At 43.8% G+C, this 19,825-nt stretch overlaps 1 protein-coding gene across 2 annotated transcripts in view; it reads right to left on the reverse strand.

Annotated features, from left to right (window-relative positions):
- ARHGEF26 (Rho guanine nucleotide exchange factor 26) overlaps window positions 1–19,815 on the reverse strand; it is a 117,961-nt gene extending 98,146 nt beyond the window's left edge. The window contains exons 1-4 of one of the 2 annotated variants that reach the window (XM_010952012.3): window positions 19,305–19,815; window positions 17,764–18,892; window positions 16,222–16,261; window positions 12,323–12,468 (exon numbers count right to left, since the gene is read on the reverse strand). In XM_010952012.3, coding sequence (XP_010950314.1) covers window positions 12,323–12,468; window positions 16,222–16,261; window positions 17,764–18,840 — 1,263 coding nt within the window. In that variant the 5' untranslated portion in view covers window positions 18,841–18,892; window positions 19,305–19,815. The other variant, XM_010952013.3, reaches the window with a different exon arrangement.
- Between the last annotated feature and the right edge of the window lie 10 nt (window positions 19,816–19,825).

Consider the following 19,825-nt stretch of genomic DNA (forward strand, 5'->3'; position numbering starts at 1 on the left):
GACTTCTCAAACTACTGCTATATCCACTGCTTACCATGCACTGGGTACTGATTTTTCATGCATCTAAACCTTATAACAATCCTGCAAGGGAGGAAGTACTATTGCTGCTTTACAAATTTAAAAAAACAAAGAGAGAGAGAGAGAGGCAGGAAAGTTAAAACATTGTTAGCCCTAATAAGTGGCAAATCTGGGATTCAATCCAGGCCAGCCGGCTGCCCTCAAAGATTGCGATGTACCACCTTCTAATGCTGGTGAATTTCTTATAGGTGTGACCTGCAGCTACTCTCCCCCTAAACTAAGGTCCTCCCCCGGATGCCCCAGAAACCGCATCTCCAGCTGAATTCCCAGCTTCCACTGCAGAGAGAGCTAAGCTGTCAGTGGGGCGCCTGGCATTTAACTTGTTGATTAGTCCTGACATTTGTGGAATCTCCACAAATTCCTCTCTTTGACTTGAGGCTCTCCCTGGCCTTCATTCCCCTACGGGCTACTGAGCCCAGACCCAAATGTATTCATTCTCTGTCCCCCAATAAGCAAGAGACCCAGTTCTTTTCCATCAACAATCGAGAGGAGAAAATGAGATTAGGACATACGTGAAAAGCTAATACACAGAAGTAGAGAGGATGGAAAGGAGGCTGATTTTAGGGGGGGAAAGGCAATCCCATACAATTATTTAATAAAAGATGAACAGTTTTAAAAAGCAGAATATTTAATAAAATACTGAGGAGTAGACCAGCCTAATAGTGGTTCACAGTGGAGGGGGTTGGGAATGGTGGTAAAATCATAGCAACTTTCGTTCTTAACTGTTGTGTTTAGTTTTGTAATAAGGAGCATGTATTTGCATTATTTTCATAATTCAAAAGTAATTGTTTTAAAAGAGCTTAATTTAAATTTTGAATTTTACATCGGAATATTAGGAACAAACTAATGACTAACAAAGGGGAATTGGTTAAAAGAACCAAACATCTACCTATTTGATGAAATACAGTATGGGCTTTATAAAGGTTGTTGTGGAAGAAAGTTTAATGATGTGGAGTCATTCACAACACTGTTAAGAAAAAAAAAAATGGGTTACAAAACAGCAGGTTTAATGACCTGAGAAGAAATTTACAACATTGTTAAAGGGAAAGTATGAGTAATAAGACAGTATTATTGTATTATTAAATATTTTTAAAGGAAAAGAAAAACCCTGTTATCTATATACACATTAAGAAAAAAAAAGGTCTGAAAAGTTATGCATCAAAATGTCATCTGTGATGGATGGAGGAGGGATTTCAACTATTTTAATTTTCTTCTTTTTATCTCTTGGTACTTTTTACTTTTCTATAATAAACATAGCCTGTCTTTGTAATGAAAGCTCCATTTTTAATAAAAACTAAAATGTTTCACAGTCCTCTCTCAAAAAAGAAAGAAAGCAAGTAAGCAGGCCAATGGAACTCTTTAAGGATGCCAACAACACCTGCATTTCTTTGTTGCTGCCCACAGGAAAGCTAAAGAAGTGGGGACCACTTTATCTGGGGACCACTCCCAGATAAAAGAAAGCAAGGAGCTCAGGGAAAGAAAAGGGAGGCAACGAGAAAGATTTCAATCAAGCCCAAACCAAGCAGTGGCTTAGGAGGCAGTGTTGACAATGAGTGATGACAGGCCGGTGTGTGGACAGGCGAGCAGAGGAGGATCGGGCTCGAGTCGGGTAATTGACAGTGACGCCAACGACACATAGTGAGGGTATGAGTCAGGAAGGGGCTAACGAAGGCAGAGCAGGTCTGGGGGCTCCTCGTGCAGAAGAGGACACCTGTCTTGTAAAGGTGGTACCCACATCTTTGTTGCCATTTTGTTTTCCTTTGCTATTTTAACAAAGTGACAGATGGATAGGCATGACTGACTCCAAACGTAAGTTCCTTAGCCCAACACCCACCCTGAAGTTAGTTTCTTAGATTTGCAACAAAACCTGAGCTGAGTAAAACCTGTTCCAGAACAATGGGTACTAAAGTGAACTAATATTTTTCATGAGATGTTCAAAGCATGCAATGGTTTCACTAAACAGGAGTTACCTTATTATATAGAGGGGAGATCTGAAAAATGTGTCTACAGAATTACCATTGTCCTCCCATTTCCTATATGTCAAACTGCACCCAAGCCACATTTTATATTTCTGTTGTTTTATTTTCTACTCTTCTGCCCACTGAGCTCATCTAAGTTTTAATTACAATATCTAGAGAGCACTTTCCTGACCTTTACTTCATTTTGGCCTTTTGTCCTACATTCTTTCAAAAACACCACTTAGACATTTCATTTTTACTGTCTTCTAAACCAGCTTCTAAGTTCTTACAGCGCGCATTCTGGATTTTAGGCTTGTTTTTTTGGCCCCATCCGCCACGATGCAGGGGAATACAAATGAATTATGGAGTCAGACACCAGCATTTTTCAAACTACAAATTATAACCTCTTAGGAAATGGCAAAACAAAGCCTACGAATTTCTGATTATCATCTATTTAAAGGTAACAAAACAGAAAGGACAAAAAAGAAAAGACCATAGTGCACTGCCTGTATTAAGGGTAACTTCTGCTTTGTAGAAGTTTGTCTGAGCTACACAGACATGCACATATGTGGACCCACAGACTGGGTTACAAGTCAAATGTATTTCTTATTATGTTAAGCCGCTGATCTAGACCATGGTTTTAATGTCAATGCCACCATGGGTAAATTCACACTAGATATGTCAGTCATGTCGCTCAACACTCCCATAGACTCTTACAAGAAAAGCTGTAAGAGCTCAAAAGCAAATGCAGCGGCCCAGGTGGCCGCATTTCACACCATGGTGCACCACGGAGGCCAAGGCTGACTGGAGGAGAGCTGGTTACGCACCTGACTAAGTAACAGTAAAAGTGGGAGAAGTGGCTGAGCTAGTGTGATTCTCTCTCAAGAAAATGAACTGGGTAGTTACACGTGGAAACTAAAAGGATAACATGAAGCAAGTCAGGACTGTGCTAGGCAACCTCAAGACTAAGTTACAAGAACTCAGTACCTGTGAGCACTCAAGAACTCCCAGGAGAAAAGACAGACATGGTAAAAAGGGAAAATAAGCTGACTCATGCGAGGCAGAGAGCCAACGGGCCACTTCTGAGACTGAGTCACATCGCTGGCCAAGTGCCAGAGGGAAATAGGGTTCCTGCTCTTCCAGAGTTCTGGGCACCTGTATCCATTATTTAGGGAAACTTGAGAGGCTCTGTCCCAGGTAATCTCAAGAACCTAATGAAAGTGGTAGGAGAGTAATAGTATTTGACATCTGAGGGTCTCAGGTGCCTCAATCAACATAAAGTGGAGAAATGGTACTTGGCCTCATGGTATTGTCACAAGGCCTCCATAAACTGAGTGAATTGACCTAGTACAATCCCTGGTGCACGTCCTCTGCAAATATTGGGTCGATAATTTAACTGCATGTAAACAAATTAGTATCGAGATGCCAATGTCTCGGTCCCAGAGCTACAGCTATCCTGCAAGTCAGCTACTGCACTGCCTTATCACACTGAGACCTTGACCCCAGGTGGGCATAAGCTGACCAAACAACAACCACACTCCTTTGCACATCACTACCAGATGCAGGGTTTCCTGCCTCCCAAAATGGGAGCTGCGCCACTTTTATGTTATTGCAGTTGGATAGGTGGCAGAGTTCCTCTCCTACACCAAAGGGGAAAATAATCTACAGTTTCCTTTCACCGGCAACAACACTTCCTTCTGCAGAAGCTGTGCACTGGCTATAGTCCTTATCTCCCCAATGATACATACACAGATAAAAAATGCCATAATAATCTTAAGACATTAGAGAACAGACTAATCCTGGAGAAAATCAACAGGCTACAAGCATGCTGGATAAATCAACAAAATTCGAGAGAGAAATTTTTAAGCACTAGTTCCATGTGTAAAGATTCAATAGTAATTTTGACAGTGATGACATTTCCAATCACCATGGAGACAAATCATTCTGTGAATGTGGCTCCGAGAAACAGTTTCATCATTGGACTGAGGGAAGAGACACCACAAGGGGCCGTCTTAAGGTCAGGAGGGCAAAGGCAAGAATGTGATTGATGATTTCCACAAACCAAAGCTGTATTATAGAGCCCTTCCCTAGAGTTATTCAGAACTCCTCAAGTAACTGAATCTTGTCTTCTTTCACCCAATTATACTATGTTTCTAGAGACGGCTATTGTACTTGAATGCATCCCATTCACCTCCCCAAAAGAAATACCAAGTGGAGGACGAGGCTGTAGTTCAATTTGATTTCACAGTATGCAAATATCTACCATGGGCTAACACAGCTCTAAACCATGAAGATGCCAAGTTCTCCAATGCATCAAAGACATTAATTAAATCCAGGACGTAGCCAAACAACCATCAAGAATTTTTCCTTTAAAATAAGAATCAAAAACAGCCTCCAAACGAGTCCTAAATGGGAACTTTCCAGGCTGTTTTCATTACTGAGTGACTTCGTTATTTTCACTCACGGGATTAGGTTTTTGCCTGTATTCATGCATTCACACTGTCACTCATAAATTCATCACATACTTATCACAAGCCTAGTCTAAGTCAGGCATTGCTTCAGGCACTAGCGGTGTAAGAGGAGACAAAGTGAACAAAAGTCTCTGCCTTCATGCAGCTTTTATTCTAGTGGGAATAGAAGGACAATTAACAAGAAAAGTAAATCACAGTATATTAGAGGGGTAAGTGTCATGAGGATAAGAAATCTCAAGGAAGTAGTGGTGAAAAAGTCTTGCAGCTCTCTGGAAGAAGAGCTATTTATAGTAAACTGAGGAGATAGCAAGTGCAAAGGTGAGAGCGCACCTTGTACGGGAGGAGCATCAGTGTGACTGAGCAACATGCAAGACAGAGAAGCAGAAGCTGAGTCCAGAAAGGTAACCAGGGGCCAGAACACACAGTCTCACTGGCCCCTGCAAGGCTTGGCCTTTGACTTTGAGTGCAGGTAAGAAATCACCTGAGGGTTCACAATAAAGAGACAATATCTCTGTATATTTTAACAGAATCACAAATCAACAATATAACTATACAGCTACTATGTGGAAAAGAGACCAAAAGGCACCCAGGGAGATGCAGGGAGTTGAGCCAAGAAGCAATGGGGACTATGCATGTCTGTGATGACACGGTGGCAGTGGCGGAGAAGCTTTATTCTGAATGTAAAAGCAATAGGCTTTGCACCAGATTGGAAGTAGGTTACAGGAGAAAGAGAAGAGTGAGGAATGATACCAAGGTTTTTGAGATCTGCAACTGGAAAATGGAGTCATTATCTGCTGAGAAAAAGAAGAGATTGTGGGAGAAGCTGATTTGGGTGGGATAGAAGGCAATGATTAAAAGTAAACATTGGGGCAGGTTAACTTTGAGATGCTGATTAGATACCAGAAATTAAGTTGGATATATTTGTCTGACGCTCAAGGAACAATCCAGTCTAGAGATAGAAACTTGGAAGTCATCAGAGCAGATGATGTATTTAAAGCCACAAGATTGGATGAGATCACCAAGTGAGTGCAGATAAGAGAGGAGCCCCAAGGATGGAACCTTGGGGATCCTCCAACATTTATTTGAGGTTGAAGGAATGAGGAGGAGCCAATGGAGCTCCATAAAGAAGCTCCAGCTGCACTGACTTTATCTTAACTCCTCTGACCCTCCATCACCCCCAAAGGTCTGGCATTCGTGATGTTCTCTCTGCCTAGAACTCCTTCATCCTGTGCCCGCCCCCCTCCAACAACTACTCTGACCTGACATCTATCTGGTTGCTGCTCAGATGGCAGCTCTTGTCACCTCCTCCGCCACCTTCCTCTACTGACAGCTTGTTGCCCCAACAGGTACCTCCTGTCCCAGGATCTCAGAGCAGCACAAGCATGTCCTTCAAGGCATTAACATAGCAATTCTGCCTCTACTTAGGGGATTATTTGTTTTCTGTGCTGCCATTCAGACTGTGTGTAAGAACATGAAAGCAAGATGGAGTCTATTTGGGCTCCCTCTCCAGGTTCTAGAACAGGGCTCTGTGGAGAGCGGCCCTCCATAAAGACTAGGTGGATGAAGAAATCATTCATCAATCTCTCTTAGATTTTCTGCTCAATGAAATAAGACCTTCTTTGTCTGGGTCCCAGATCTGGTTGAAACATCTCCTTTTGTAGTTATGCCAACCAAAACTATCCCTGCACTCATCTCATCCCACTTTCTTGGAGCACCTGTCGCTTCTGGTCCCCACCTCCCCTCGGGGACTAATGCACACACACCCTCACTGTCACCTCCCATTGTTCTCTTGGGAGAAACAATAACATTAATATTGGCACGTCCACCGCTCAACTGCCTTTTACTCACTAAGCTCCAACCAGAGTAGTTTTTGTTTCAATCTCTATATATTTATCAGAAGGGGTTATATAGGTAAAGTTCCATCATCGCTGTAATTCAGAAAAAGAAAAACTTCTAAAGGTGATATGAATAACATGGAAACTGTACTCAACATATAGGGAGCTCCAGTAAGGAGCTCCCAGGATTTGGAGGTAAAGTCAAGAAAAACAAATACCCCCAAACTCAAACTGAAAACACAAAAGCAAAGATTATAAACAAATATTGACACATACATGAACATTTTCTAAAGAGAAGGTTCATAGCTCACAGCTGTTATCAGATTCTCAAAGTAGGTCTAACCTCACCAAGAAAAGAAAGATGGCAAAACGCAGACCCATCCTATAGAATAACGCATCCATTGGAAGGAACAGTGAAGATCATCATGTAGAGACATGAAATGGTTTACAAGACACACTGTCCAGACAAAAAGCAAGTTGTAATATCTGCCCAGCATATTATTTACATAAACACATGTAATCTTTATTTTTTCCTCACATGTATATTCGTGGATTTTGAGAAGAGTGTTAACCAAACTGAGGCCAGCATTGCCTACAGAGAAGGGGAAAGGATTAGGATTGCATATATGAGCAAGAGACTTTGGTCTTATCTGAAACATTTAAATTTTTTTTTTCATGGAGGATGTGCTATGTGTTGCTTATATAAGTCAAAATTAATTTTTCAAAAATGTTAAAGGAACACCATAATCTAACTGTACTGAAATGACAAGAGCTTAACAGAGCGCCATCCTTGCCCCAGGCTAAAGCAGGCCTCAGCTCCAGCCCTCTAAGCTGGACCAGGATTTCTGCTGGGGGTCCCAGGTCCAGGCACATGGACCTTGAGTTCTGTTTATAAAAACACAAACACACCAGGAGACCTACTATCCAGCTTAACAGTGTGGATGAGTCTGAAGCCCTGACTGTTTACACTGTGAATACTAAAAGTAAGCCAGACGTGAAAAATGAGAATGTTTTTTCTATTTTTTAAACATAAAAGATAGATAATGATAAAAGGCATTAATCACCATCTAAGGTTAAAAAAAAACTTTATGAGACTGCTATGTCGCAAAAACGTAAACGGAAAATTCTATGACTGAAGAGATTATTTTAAGCAGCAAGTCACTGAACAACTAAAAATTAATTCAGACAAGTGTGAAAATGTAAGAGAAAAGAATGAAATTTTCTATGACCTCTAAATGCATTAAGCATTTCTGCAAACAGAATGATATTCAGGTTTATTACATCTGTTAAGCTCTGATTTTTTTTAGAAGGCAAACAGTATGTCTCAAAATAAATGTGGTATAAATTCTAAAAAGAATAAGCCCCACCAGATGGAATGGCTAAGACTCCAAACTATGTTATATTTTCAACTGAATGAAATTATATCTATAATAAAATGGCCATTTTTCAAATCATCCTTTCTCATTTGGCGTTTCCAGACAGTCACCAGAGCCAACCATTAGTGCCTCAGGAGCTGAGTCCCGAACTCAAGACACTAAAGTCTCAATTCTTGCTATGAATCTAGTGAGCCACACTAAGCCGAAGAAGAAAATATTTTAAATACCAGTTCCAGAATAAAGAGCTCACAATTTTTGAACTAACTGAAGAAATATTCAAAATGATTTAAGATTACTGCTAAAGCCACATGTCAGCCAATACAAAGGAAGGGTGCAGTAAGAGGACGGCTATATTAGGTGTTTATCCACTATATTAGGTGTTGAATTCAAGTGGACAGTTTGCCTGCATGATTGTTTTCGCCTCTGGAGCCCGAACACCCTTGTCAAAGGTACCTGGCATGTCAAGGTGATGGAAATTACACAAACACACCCCACGGCAAATAAATGGGGTCAGGGCACGGCTGGCGAGCGTGGCTTTGGTGCTGTCACTGAACCTAACAAAACAAACACTGCTTTCGCAACTGTCATTTTTCAGTACAGTGCATAGTATGTGATGGGGGGAGGGGCCCAATTATGATAAGAAGCGAAAAGACTCCAGTCAAGATTTCCTTTTAACTTCTGTAGTGCTGTAAGTCCTTCTGGGATCCCACTGAAGGATGTGCATTGGGAGAGCCTGGAGAGCACTGTGCACTCTGCACGGAGGACGCAGCTGCCCACACCTGCACTCACCCTAACAGGGCTTCGTGTTCCACCCCACACTAGTAACACAGTCAGTATTTCCTTCAGACCCACAAGCTTTTCCCAGAGATCCAAGAACTGACGGCCTAGCCCTCACGATGCCATTTTAGGTGAGTGGCTGTGCATGTGGCTTTGTGTGTGTGTGGCAGGTTCCTTTGTCTCTGGAGGACAAAAATGACTTCAGATTGAAACCTCAAATCCCTTCCAATTATGACCAACCAAAACCTGGGAACCACGATCGTTTCCATTATTTCTCAAATGTTAAGGCCTGTCAAGGCCTGAAGTGTCTGTCAAGGCCTGAAGAGTAGCATCAAGTTATGTTCCCCGGAATGAAGAAATCCTGTATTTCCAACGAAGAACACATCTCTATATTCTGACAATCAGCTGAAGGAAGAGTAAGCCAGGCACCATCTGATGACATTAAGGAGCCCTGGTCGTGCTCATGACACCCGAGAGCACCCCACCTCTGCACGGAGAGCCTGTGGGCAGCGCCACCATGCCTACACAACCCTTCACCACAAATCCACTTTAATCTTACTGGGGAAGCCAGCGGGAGCCCCAACTTTCACTATCCTAACAAGGCTCAGTTAAATGCCTCTCTTACACAGCTCTTTCTCCCTCATCCCTAGGTGACTACACTACAGTGAAACCTGTCCCAACACTGTCTATGGAGAACCACCTGTCACTTGTGTGGTTGTCCAATGAAACCGCAGGAGACACATCATCAACAAACACACCAAGACACATTACAGACAGACTGAAGGCTTCAAGACCTTATGCAACAATCAGAAATGACTGCAAACTGCTGCTCTTCTGAAGTGTCCCCCACACACTGAATTCTTCTGAAGTGTCCCCCACACACTGAATGCTTCCGACAGTCAACTAAGAAAGGGTACATCGTCTCTGGAGGCAGACAGGGGTTTGCAACAAAGTTTAGAAAATGAACCAACCAACAGCAGCTAATGCGCGCACACACCCCTCCCCAGCAGAGTCAAGGTCCATGCCCAGTTGAGACTTAACCCTTTGCCAGAAAACCCCTTGTCCTACTCTCTTCCTGGGACCAAGGCTTTACTCGAAGAAGACTTTTGTATTAAAGACTCGATGGGGACTACCCTACTAACATGGTATTATTCAAAGTTAAATGTGGAAAAATGATGCAAAAAAATATGAAAGAAGCTTCCCAAGACCCGCCCTAAACACTGCAGACCATTTCATGGCAGGGTCAGGGCACGAGGTCAGACAGAAAGAGCGAGGTGCCGACCCCTTGTGGAAAACGTCCTGACATTTTTCATAATTCACAAAGCCGCCTCTCTCTTTGGAGTCCTAACAGCCACCTGGATATTTACTAACTGCTAGGCTTCTAAAAAAATAATGGCTGCCCTTCCCTCCTAAAACATCAGCTTTCCTAAAAGCCAGAGCTGCTTGCATTTTTTGGCTGGGAGAGAAGGCAGTGATTAAAAGAAAACTCACGCGGAAGGGACAGACAAGAACTTCAGGAAGGTGATTCCCCGCAGGGAGGCAGAAAGGAGAAAAGGACTGGAAAGTAAAGTGGTTAACCGGACCTGACTTAAAAAACAGACGCCGGTCGATAACGTTAAAACGTTAACATTTGTTCAAGCTGGGTGGCAGGTACCTGGAAATCTACTACCCAAACTTATGTTAGAATTTTTCCACATGTTCGAAGTACTTTATAATAAAAAATTAAAATGCTTTAAAAGCGAGGCAGGGACACAAAAAGCACAAAGAAAATGCAAGCTGGTGCCCAAGTGAGATGAAGTGGCAAAGTCCAATCACGCCACATTGATTTACCGTAATTGCCAAGCAACACAATAAATACACACAAGCCTCCTGGGAACACTCAAATCCGAGATAACACATGCTGCAGTGACAACCCACTTTACAGGTTTACATTTAATCGCTGGATAGTCTTCTGATATCCATCGTGTGAACAAGAGGCACATCGGTATGTTGATCCCTTGCCAAAAAAAACGTACGCCTGTATTTGAAGTTGTACTGAAGGATATGGAGTATTATTTTAATCTAAAGGAAAGCCAAACTCCAGGAGGCGTACACATGGCAGCCTGGTTTCTGGTACTAAAGCTGAGTTGGAAGAGACTGTGAGTGACACAGAAGTTAGCATTCAGAGAACAGCAGGATTGAGTTCTGTGCTAACAAATGCAGCTGCTTCCACAGAGAAAGAACTCAAAAACGCCACAGTTTTCTTCTCGAGGATCATCTACCAAATGGTCCATACCAACCCCAGAGCCACCGTTGGCCTCTGCCAGTTTTTCCAAGTATCTGCTTTGGTGTGTAACATCACAAGATCCCTAGATTAGGGAATAAGGCTACCAATATGCCAGTTCTGTGAAGAGATGGTACCATCCCCACCATGTGTGAAATTCATAGAAGTATCACAGAAGTTGCCAACTGTTAGAAGAGAGGCCAAGTCTGGCCCATAGTTAAATGTCACACAACATTTTTTAAAACTTGAATTAGGATGATATTAGCAAAAGTCTGTACTTCTGTACGCTCTTTTCTCACTATCAGAACATCTGGCAACACTGGGCTGGTCTGAGCTAAGTGGCAGCTGCTCAAGTTAATAAACCAGGCCTGTGCACCCCAGTCCCCACTTCCCCATCACCCACACTCACTGGCATCACTTTTAACACTACGTGCCCTGCCCCTGCAGGCATTTTAATCTGTGGCATAACATGAAGGGTGCCACACCTTGGGGGGTACTGGAAATGCATAACTTCTCCTTTGCACAAAATCAGGGGGTGGGAGGAAGACAGGAAGAAAGGGCTTGGCTTCTAGAATTCTGGATTCCAATACAGGGCAGAAGAGGAGAGGAAGAGTCTAAGCCAGACATCATTCCCAACATCAACACACACCCACTTCCATGGTCAAGTTCGTGAGCTGCAACTTAGACAACTTCTTTCCTTACATTGGTGGGTTCCCTTAATACCTGAGATTCCTGACTCTGAACAATGCTCACTTCAGCTTAAGAGGGAACCACTTCTGTTCCCACACTGCCCAAGGACTCACCGAGGTGCCCTGGCTGGTTTCTGATACAATGCTCCCACTCCCCCAAGCCTGCCACGGGAATTCCTTTCCACGTGATAATGCATCAGATGCCCACAAATGCTGTACCCAAACTCACATCCAGTAAACTAAGCATCACACTGTGACACTGTTAAGCCACGGGGAAAAGAAATTATGGCTAAAAACAGAAGATGTTTGATGCAGAGAGGAGAAAGTACTCATCAACAAAAAATAAGTGTCAGACACTAGCACAGAAACGACGCACACAGGGAGGCAGAACAGAATGCCATTCATTAACCATCTTCGAGAATATACAGATATGTCTACATCAAAAGAAATTTCCAAGGAAGAACTATAATAAGTTCCCTGTTGTGCACAGGTACATATAAACACATACACACACGTGTACATATAACCAAAATTATGATAAAGTTCAGGATATAGTAAGTTACCACTACATATACACTATACAGAAAACAAAAAAAGATACTGAGTAGGAAGTTTCCAGAGTCCATAAGACATCATCAGTCTCAAGGCTCCTTATTTTATAAAAACCTGGTAACTCTTCCTGATCAGAACTGTCAAAGCGCATGTTCTCACCAGTGCCAGCAGAGTTTCAAGAATTATTTTACAATCTCAAGAGAAGGGTCTTTCTCCTTAGAGTTATGGGATCATTGATAGAAAAAATTAAGATCACATCCAGGCATAATTTTCACAACCTAGTTTTCTCACGTCCACAGATAGAAAAGAAGATATACACTCACCGCTGAGAGCTGACTCCACGTAGATCTCAGCGGCTTATGGTGAATCACGATTCTTTCATCCGATTTCTGTTCTTTGGGCTCCGACTCTTCATCAGAGTCAATGTCAAGGGCCTTTTCTTTGTAGTTCTGATACAGGACAGCGTTTTCTGCAAGAAAACCAAACCCTGCATGTCACTAATTGCTCCCTATCACGATGCTACTTGTTCTAAATAAACATCCCTCTCTATACAATGTTTGGTCTCCAGTTTAATAAACAAGAGACAAGTGGATTTTGTCACTGAAGGGTCATTACCAAAAAGTGATTTTCTCACTCTCACAGCTCTGTCCCCAATTCACCTGCAGGGGAAGGGGGGTTCCCACACATGAAATGCCAACTGAAGCAAAGTTTCCACATCTCTGTCCACCACCCACAGACGAATGGTCATGCCTGTTACATCATTGCTTTTTAGGTCAAGTTGAATGTACACCCTATTATTTATCTATTTAACAAACATTTATTGTACATCTACAATGTGAGAAGGGCTCGAGTAAATGGAAAAGAAAAGCTACTTCTTGCACTCCTCTGAGCTAAAAATTTACTGAGAAAAATAGTCAAAGTCATTCATTCATTTATTCACTCAACTGCTATTTAGAAAATGCCTGCTAGGCATTTACAACTGCTAGGCACTGGGGATACAAAGAGAATAAAAAAGGTAAAAATCTCATTCTTCATGGAGCTGACACCAGAGTGATGAGAGAATGACAATAAACAAGTAACTTTTATAATACATTAGATGCTGATAAGTAGCATAGAACAAAAATAAAACAGGGAAAGGAGGAGGGTATGTAAATTTTAAATAGGGTGGTTTAGGAAAGCCTCACTAAGGCGACATTTAAGCAAATAACAGGTGAGAAAGTGAGCCACTTTTCCAGCTGGGGAAAGAACATCTCATCCTCTTTACAGCACAGGGAACCATATTCAATATCTTGTAATAGCCTGTAATGAAAAATATGAAAAGGAATACATGTATACAACCGAATCATTATGCTGTACACCAGAAATTAACACAACATTTTAGACCAACTATACTGCAATAAAATAAACAAATAAGCCAGTAAAATCCCCTAGAAAAAAAAAAAATGAACATCCCACCGTAGAGAACAGCAAATACAAAGGCCCTGGGGCAGGAGTCTGCTTGGTGCATCCACATGAACAAGATCAGCAAGGAAGCCGGTGTGGCTGGAACAGGTTAAGGGAGGGGAGAGAGTACAGGAGATAGCGGTGGGTGATAAAGAGAGGACAGACCATGCATGGTCTTGTCTCAATGCCACTGAAAAGACTTTGGTTTTTACTCCAAGTGCGAAGGCATGTCACTGTAGGGTTGAGGACACAGTGATCTTGCACAAATACATACCTACACACCGAGAGATTTATATACAGGTGCTCTGAGAACTGACTGTCAGAAGGATACGATCTAGTCTGGGGGATCAGAGAGGAAAAATCTTAAGATTTGAAAGCTGAGAAATTACAGAGCTAAAAAAAAAAAGAAAGCCCATGCAAAAAAGCCCTGCAGCAGGAGGAAATATATTACCCTAGAGGAATAAAGGAAGGTCACGTACTGGAGCATGGGTGTCTAGTGGTCAAAGGGTGCAGGGTAAGTTTAGGGAGAAGAGCCAGACAGTCCAAGTCAAGCAGAGCTTTGCAAGCAGTGGTAAAGAACTGGATTTTATCCTGAATATTCTGTACACAGGACTGAGGTCCTTTCATATTGTAAAGATTATATTTTATCCTGATTGTAATGGGAATCCACTGAAAGGAAAGACTTTATTAGATTGGAAGAGAAAAACATTAACAACTTAGGGGACTAGTTAGGATGCTACTGAAGTGGTCAATGAAAGACAATGGAGACTTGGGCTATGAGACTTAGAAAGGACTGGGGATGGACTGGATACGGGTCAGACTGGATATGGTGGGAAGGACGTTTCTTAGCTAAGTACCATAACTGAAAAGTGGAAAAAGAGAACTCCAGAAGAGATTCAGCTTTAGTGGAAAGACTGTGAATTTGGTTTGGGACATAGTAAGTTCGAAACGCTTTTCCCATCTACTGAAGCCAGCAAACATCTGCCTCATCTCTCATCAACTACTCCATGCACTGCATGCATGCATGATCACTAAGTAACACCGCAGTCTGTGCCGGATCTCACTGTTCTCTGATTGCTCAGCACGTGCAAAGCAGATTCTGAGGGTACAGACTGAGTGTCCCCCATCTCTGTAGTGGCCTTCAAAGTACTCAGTGTTTAGCACAAAATATACACATCCATTGTTGATATGATGTCTCATTCATTCTCAAATAAATGTGGGCAATAGTATTATCAGCTTCATTTTACCCAGGATGAACCTGAGGCTCAGTGAAGTTAAGATGCTTGCTCAACATCACTCAACTGGTGAGTAGAAGCAGTAGAATAGGAACCCAGATTTCTGGTTCCAATATCATAGGTTCTCACCTGTCTACCACACAGCTTTCTGAGTTACATTCTTCTCAGTCATTAACTGTAAGAATCCTGCATTCCTCATGCACATATATGTGAAAAAGAATTTCTAGGTCATCATTTTTGAGAAGAGAGGGTGCACAGAAACAGCTCCTTATAAAAGGAAACAACTTAAAACTAGCCATAATGAAGGTCTGTCCCCTGACTTAAAAAAAAAAAAAAAAAAAGCTTAACATTTTTAACCCTTTGAGGCAAAAGTCTCCAAATCAACATCAAATTCTAAAAGATGCAAAATGTCTCTCAAAATTGATATTAGGTAGAGACCCTGCTCAATTCATGGTCACAATGTGGTACAAGAGGAAGCAAACTGGACTGAGAACCAGATCTCTGTCTCAGTACTGGCTATGTGACAGTGGACAAGGTACCAAACCTCTCAGAGCTTCCAGATTCCTCAGTTATAAAAATCAGGAAGATGAATTTATTCCTATCAGCTAAAAAACTACACCTGAGTTTCTTCTCCATAGAGAACAGTTTTCTAAGATTGGTACAATAAGTAGATTTTTAGAAATTGGTCATGTTTGAATGATCCAATGGGAACTGATTTTTATGAAATTATATGGGGAAATGTTTGCCATCACCCAAGGTGATACAATTCTGGGTGGTTACATGTTAGATTTACTTACAGAGGGGCATACCCTTCTTCATGATTCTTTAAAATCTTAGCATTTCAGAGCATGAAAGAAAGTAACTACCCTCACCTCCACCACGCTTTTCCAGCCCAACTAGGGCTGCAGCTGGGCCTTCTCCCTTCATGCTCATCCAGTACATTGACAGTGAATACATCTACTTACACAAAGTCCACTAATCTGATTAGGGTTTGAACACCTGGTGGAAGCTGCTTTTGTGTTGAGATCCGTCACAAAAATACTGCATGGGTTCCAAATTCTTAGAGGAGTATGTTTCTGTCAGCCAGAGTTAGATTTCCCCTAAATTGAAACTTGATTCAGAAACAGGAAGTCACAAATGATATCAAAATGCAGAAAAATACTGGGAAAAGAATATTAAGTCTAAGGAAATATGACTTAAGATCTAAATGCCAAACTCCCAGAATTTTTAACTGAAGAGCCAGAGCTCCCTCTTACTCCATTTTTTTGTGGGAAGTCGGGACAGAGCCAGAGTAGAGAAGAAGTAAAAATCCCAGAACACTGGTCTGACAAAGTCATCTGCTTACAAAGAATGCCATTAATTTCATTCACTGCTGGTATCACTAGATGAAAACTGAGCTTAGCACAGAGCTTTGCACTATATAATTTGGGAAGAAGTTGTACATTTTTCTCCCCTTGTGTTTTTGTTACTTCAGTTGGATTTCAACTTATAATTGATATTCCACATTGAAACAGCAATAAAAGTCTGGAAAATCAAGTGCTTACCTTCCCCATCAAATGTTCCTTGTCCTTTCAGCATTTTTTTCTAAGAAACAAGAAAAGCAAAAAATAAGGGGGGAAAGCAAAGCAAACTATGTATGAATGAGCCAAACAGAAAATAACAGCTATCTTAAGAAAAAGTACTTTTTTTGTTGTTACTTTCATTAGAGTCCCAAAAACACATAGCAAATGATCCCTGAGTAGTTTACTCAGATGACTAACAATTCACTAAAAAGGTGAAATGTAACGTACAATGTCCCCTACACTCTGTCAAGACAGCTTGAGAATCCTCAAATGACCAGTAGTCCAGCTTACTTCACTACTCATGATTCACCCACCGTCATTGTTAAATGGAACTCTGGTATACTCGCAGAGTTGGGGAGGTGGGGGAGAAGACACATAAAATGTTATGTAATTTCTTTAAGGCCATAGGATCTAAAATAAAACAGGCTTGCTTGTGTATTACACATGCGACGTTTATACAGACTGGTTCCAGTTATCCAATTAATCAAGAAAAGATGTGGCTGCCAAAATGAGTATCTGCCCTGTTGCTGAGATCTGTCTTGTGTCTGGAAAAGGTAATACATGCACGCTCCAAAATCTCCTCTAGTTTTCCTATTTCTTTATGTCGTATTTGGTAATATTTTAACCATGTCAGCTCCTAGGCCTTTATCTGGGAGCAACACCCCATCGTTCACTCAAACCTGAAGTTTTGAGCTACCAACTTGTTAAATGTACTCAAGGATTAAGTAGCCACAAAATAGGAATAAGATACTAAGCAGTGGTGACAGAAATGAGCAACCACAAATATGACAAATTATTTGCGTCTTTTGTGATTCCATCAATTGACTTGAAATTTACCCTTTAGCTGAATGGTATATAGTACGTGATCACCACTGAAAGAAATTCAGTAATTAAACACTTAACATAAATAATCAATAGGTTCAAAGGAAATCAGTGTTTTCCTTTATCAGCTGTGATGAATCAGCAACAACCAATGGCTGACACTTCTAAACAAGCCTCAGGTGACCACAGTCAAGAGGGCAGAACCCTGCCTGCCCATCACTCCCTTTTCAACTACCTGTATTAAAAGTGTTCAGGACTTACTCAGCCAATACTTAATTTGCTGTGTTTTTCCCCCTTTGTCCCCCACATTTTGCCCCACCTTAGAAAGTTTAAACAGTGATAAGGGTTTCAGATCCTCCCATAAAGCTCCTCCCTGCCAGCAACACAATGGCCAAGAGAAATGTGCACGGCTCTGATGACCAAACAATATAATTTATAGGGTTGTTTTGGGGGGAGGGGTATAATTAGGTTTATTTATTTATTTTTAGAGGCGGTACTGGGGATTGAGCCTACACCTTGTGCATGCTAAGCACGCACTCTACCACTTGAGCTATACCCTCCCTCCCAAACAATATAATTTAAAAAGAACAATAACTTCGGGTTTCCTTTATGCCCCTCCTCCCCACCCCCAACACCTTCATTTGCGGCTTAGTGAATGCCCAGCTTAGAGAGTGACTTGGCAACACTCTTGCCCACTCTTACCTTTATCCTCCCCAGGCTGGAAAACTTCTCCTTGTCTTCCATCACTGCTTTCAGAACAGGCTGGGACATTCTGTTCTTCTTCGTCGAGGTGGTAGGACTGTCAAAATCAACGCCACTGACCACTGCCCTGCGATACGACGTGGACCGCAAACCTCTCCGCAGAGACCCCGGGCTGTCCACATCGTTCTCCGCCTCGCCCTCGTCCTCTGCGGGGCCCAGGGGCGCTCCAAGACCCTCCACCATGCTGCGCACCTTGAGCAGCCTCTTGTGAGGCTCCACGTTCTGACTGTTGGATTTACTTATTTTAATCTCCGAGGCCAGGCTCTTCGGAATGATCTGCTGCTTCCCCACTTTGAGGGCGGCGGGGCTGTTTGTGCTCAAAACCACTGAAGGATTCTCCGGGAGCTCGTTCTCCTGTGAGGGCAGCCTTTGGAGGAGTAGTTTTTGTTCCAAAGACCTGTTCTGGGGCACAGGAGAAAGTCTTGAGGGTTCCCGCTCAGGGTCCTTAGCCATCTGGCCGGGAAGCGAACGGGCGCCTGAGGAGGCAATGTAAGGGGTAAGCCCATTTGTAGTAGGCGAAGGCAGGGGGCTGGCGGGGAATCCGGCTGTGTTCCCCTCGGGGCTGCAGGGGGCGGGCGCTTGAGTCCGCAGTGGGTGCAGCAGCTGCGGCGCAGGCGAGGTCACCGTGCCGTTGGCTGTAGATTTGGGGGAGCCACCCGACGCCGCTTTGGGGACCTGGGGTGACTTAGGCCGTCGGAGCCGAGGAGAGACAGCTCTGTATTCCGGGGAGACGGTCCTCCCATTGGTTATTGCCCCTCGGTGGGCGCACAGAAGCAGTGGGCTTCTCTGGACCGTCCTGCCGTCGGAGGCAGTGGGCACCTGGGCAGGAGTCTGCGCCGCGGGGAGCGTCCCTAGATCCTCCACCGGGAAATCCGTGATCAGCAACCCGCTGGGGCTCTGGTAGGACTGGGGCCGCGGCTTGCTTCGGCCCAGCAGCTGGGGCTGAGGGGTTGACCGCCTTCGCCACAAAGGGGTTAAACTGTTGCTGGAAAAATCCACTTCGCTCTCGCCGTCCATAGTAGAGCCTCGGGGGTCAGCCCCGGAGGATACAGCATCCAGTCAGTCTTGCCTAAAGAGGAAAGAAGTCATGGAACTTTGCCTCCAGGCGCGCCTTGCAGACGCGCGTCCTCTGAGCCCGGGGATCACCCGCCTGGGACGCGAGACACAACTGCGTGTCACTTACCGGCCCTTTCTTAGGCAAAAACTGTGCTCGCCGCACGCAACTGTCCCAGACAAAATCTGGCTGCGCTCAGGCGGATAAATCCAATCCCCTTAGCGTCTCTCCCGCGCCTAAAGACCACCCGCACGGAAAGAGACCGCCACCAATTCACCGGGTGGAAACCGATGCACAAGAAACTTGGGACGAGTTCAGCTTTCTTGGGAAACTCGCCGCAGGACGCTCCCCTCCGCCGCCATCCAGCCGCCCACCCCGATCGTTGATCCCCTAGAGCTCTAGCTGCCCAGCTCCCAGGCGGATTTACCTTCAGGGCTTTTCAGAGCCCAGGGCTAAAGAGCGCCCACCTCCCCGTGGGTGGCCCGGGTCCGGGATCGAATCGCCGCGGCGGGAGCTCTGGAGAGCTCTGCAGCGGACTGAGGCGTCGGCTCCGCCCCCAATCTTGACTCCGCCCTTAGCCTTGGCCACGCCCGGGCCCGCCTCTATCGCAGTCATCCGGGAGCTGCAGCTTTCCCGCCTCAGTCCCTGTTGAACATACCGGCACACCTGGGCTGGGTGCCGAACTCCCGGCTTCCGGGCCGCGAGCTGTGGGCTGGGGGCGGCGTTGGAGCCGCCGGCGCACAGAGTCGTTGCCGGGAGTACATCGTGGGAACCAGCGTGGGAGCTCTGCCCAGACGTAATTTACGAAACTCTGGGCCCCCGGGGGATCTCCCCTGTAGAAACCAGAAAGCCTGGCAGACGAGGGTTTGTGAAATGCGTGAACTGGAGCGCGTAGCTCTGAGCGCAGAAACCCAGGTGCCTCTCAGCATTCGCGTGGTCTTAAAACAC

Source organism: Camelus bactrianus, chromosome 1 (assembly GCF_048773025.1).
Source record: "Camelus bactrianus isolate YW-2024 breed Bactrian camel chromosome 1, ASM4877302v1, whole genome shotgun sequence".
NCBI classification, from domain to species: domain Eukaryota; kingdom Metazoa; phylum Chordata; class Mammalia; order Artiodactyla; family Camelidae; genus Camelus; species Camelus bactrianus.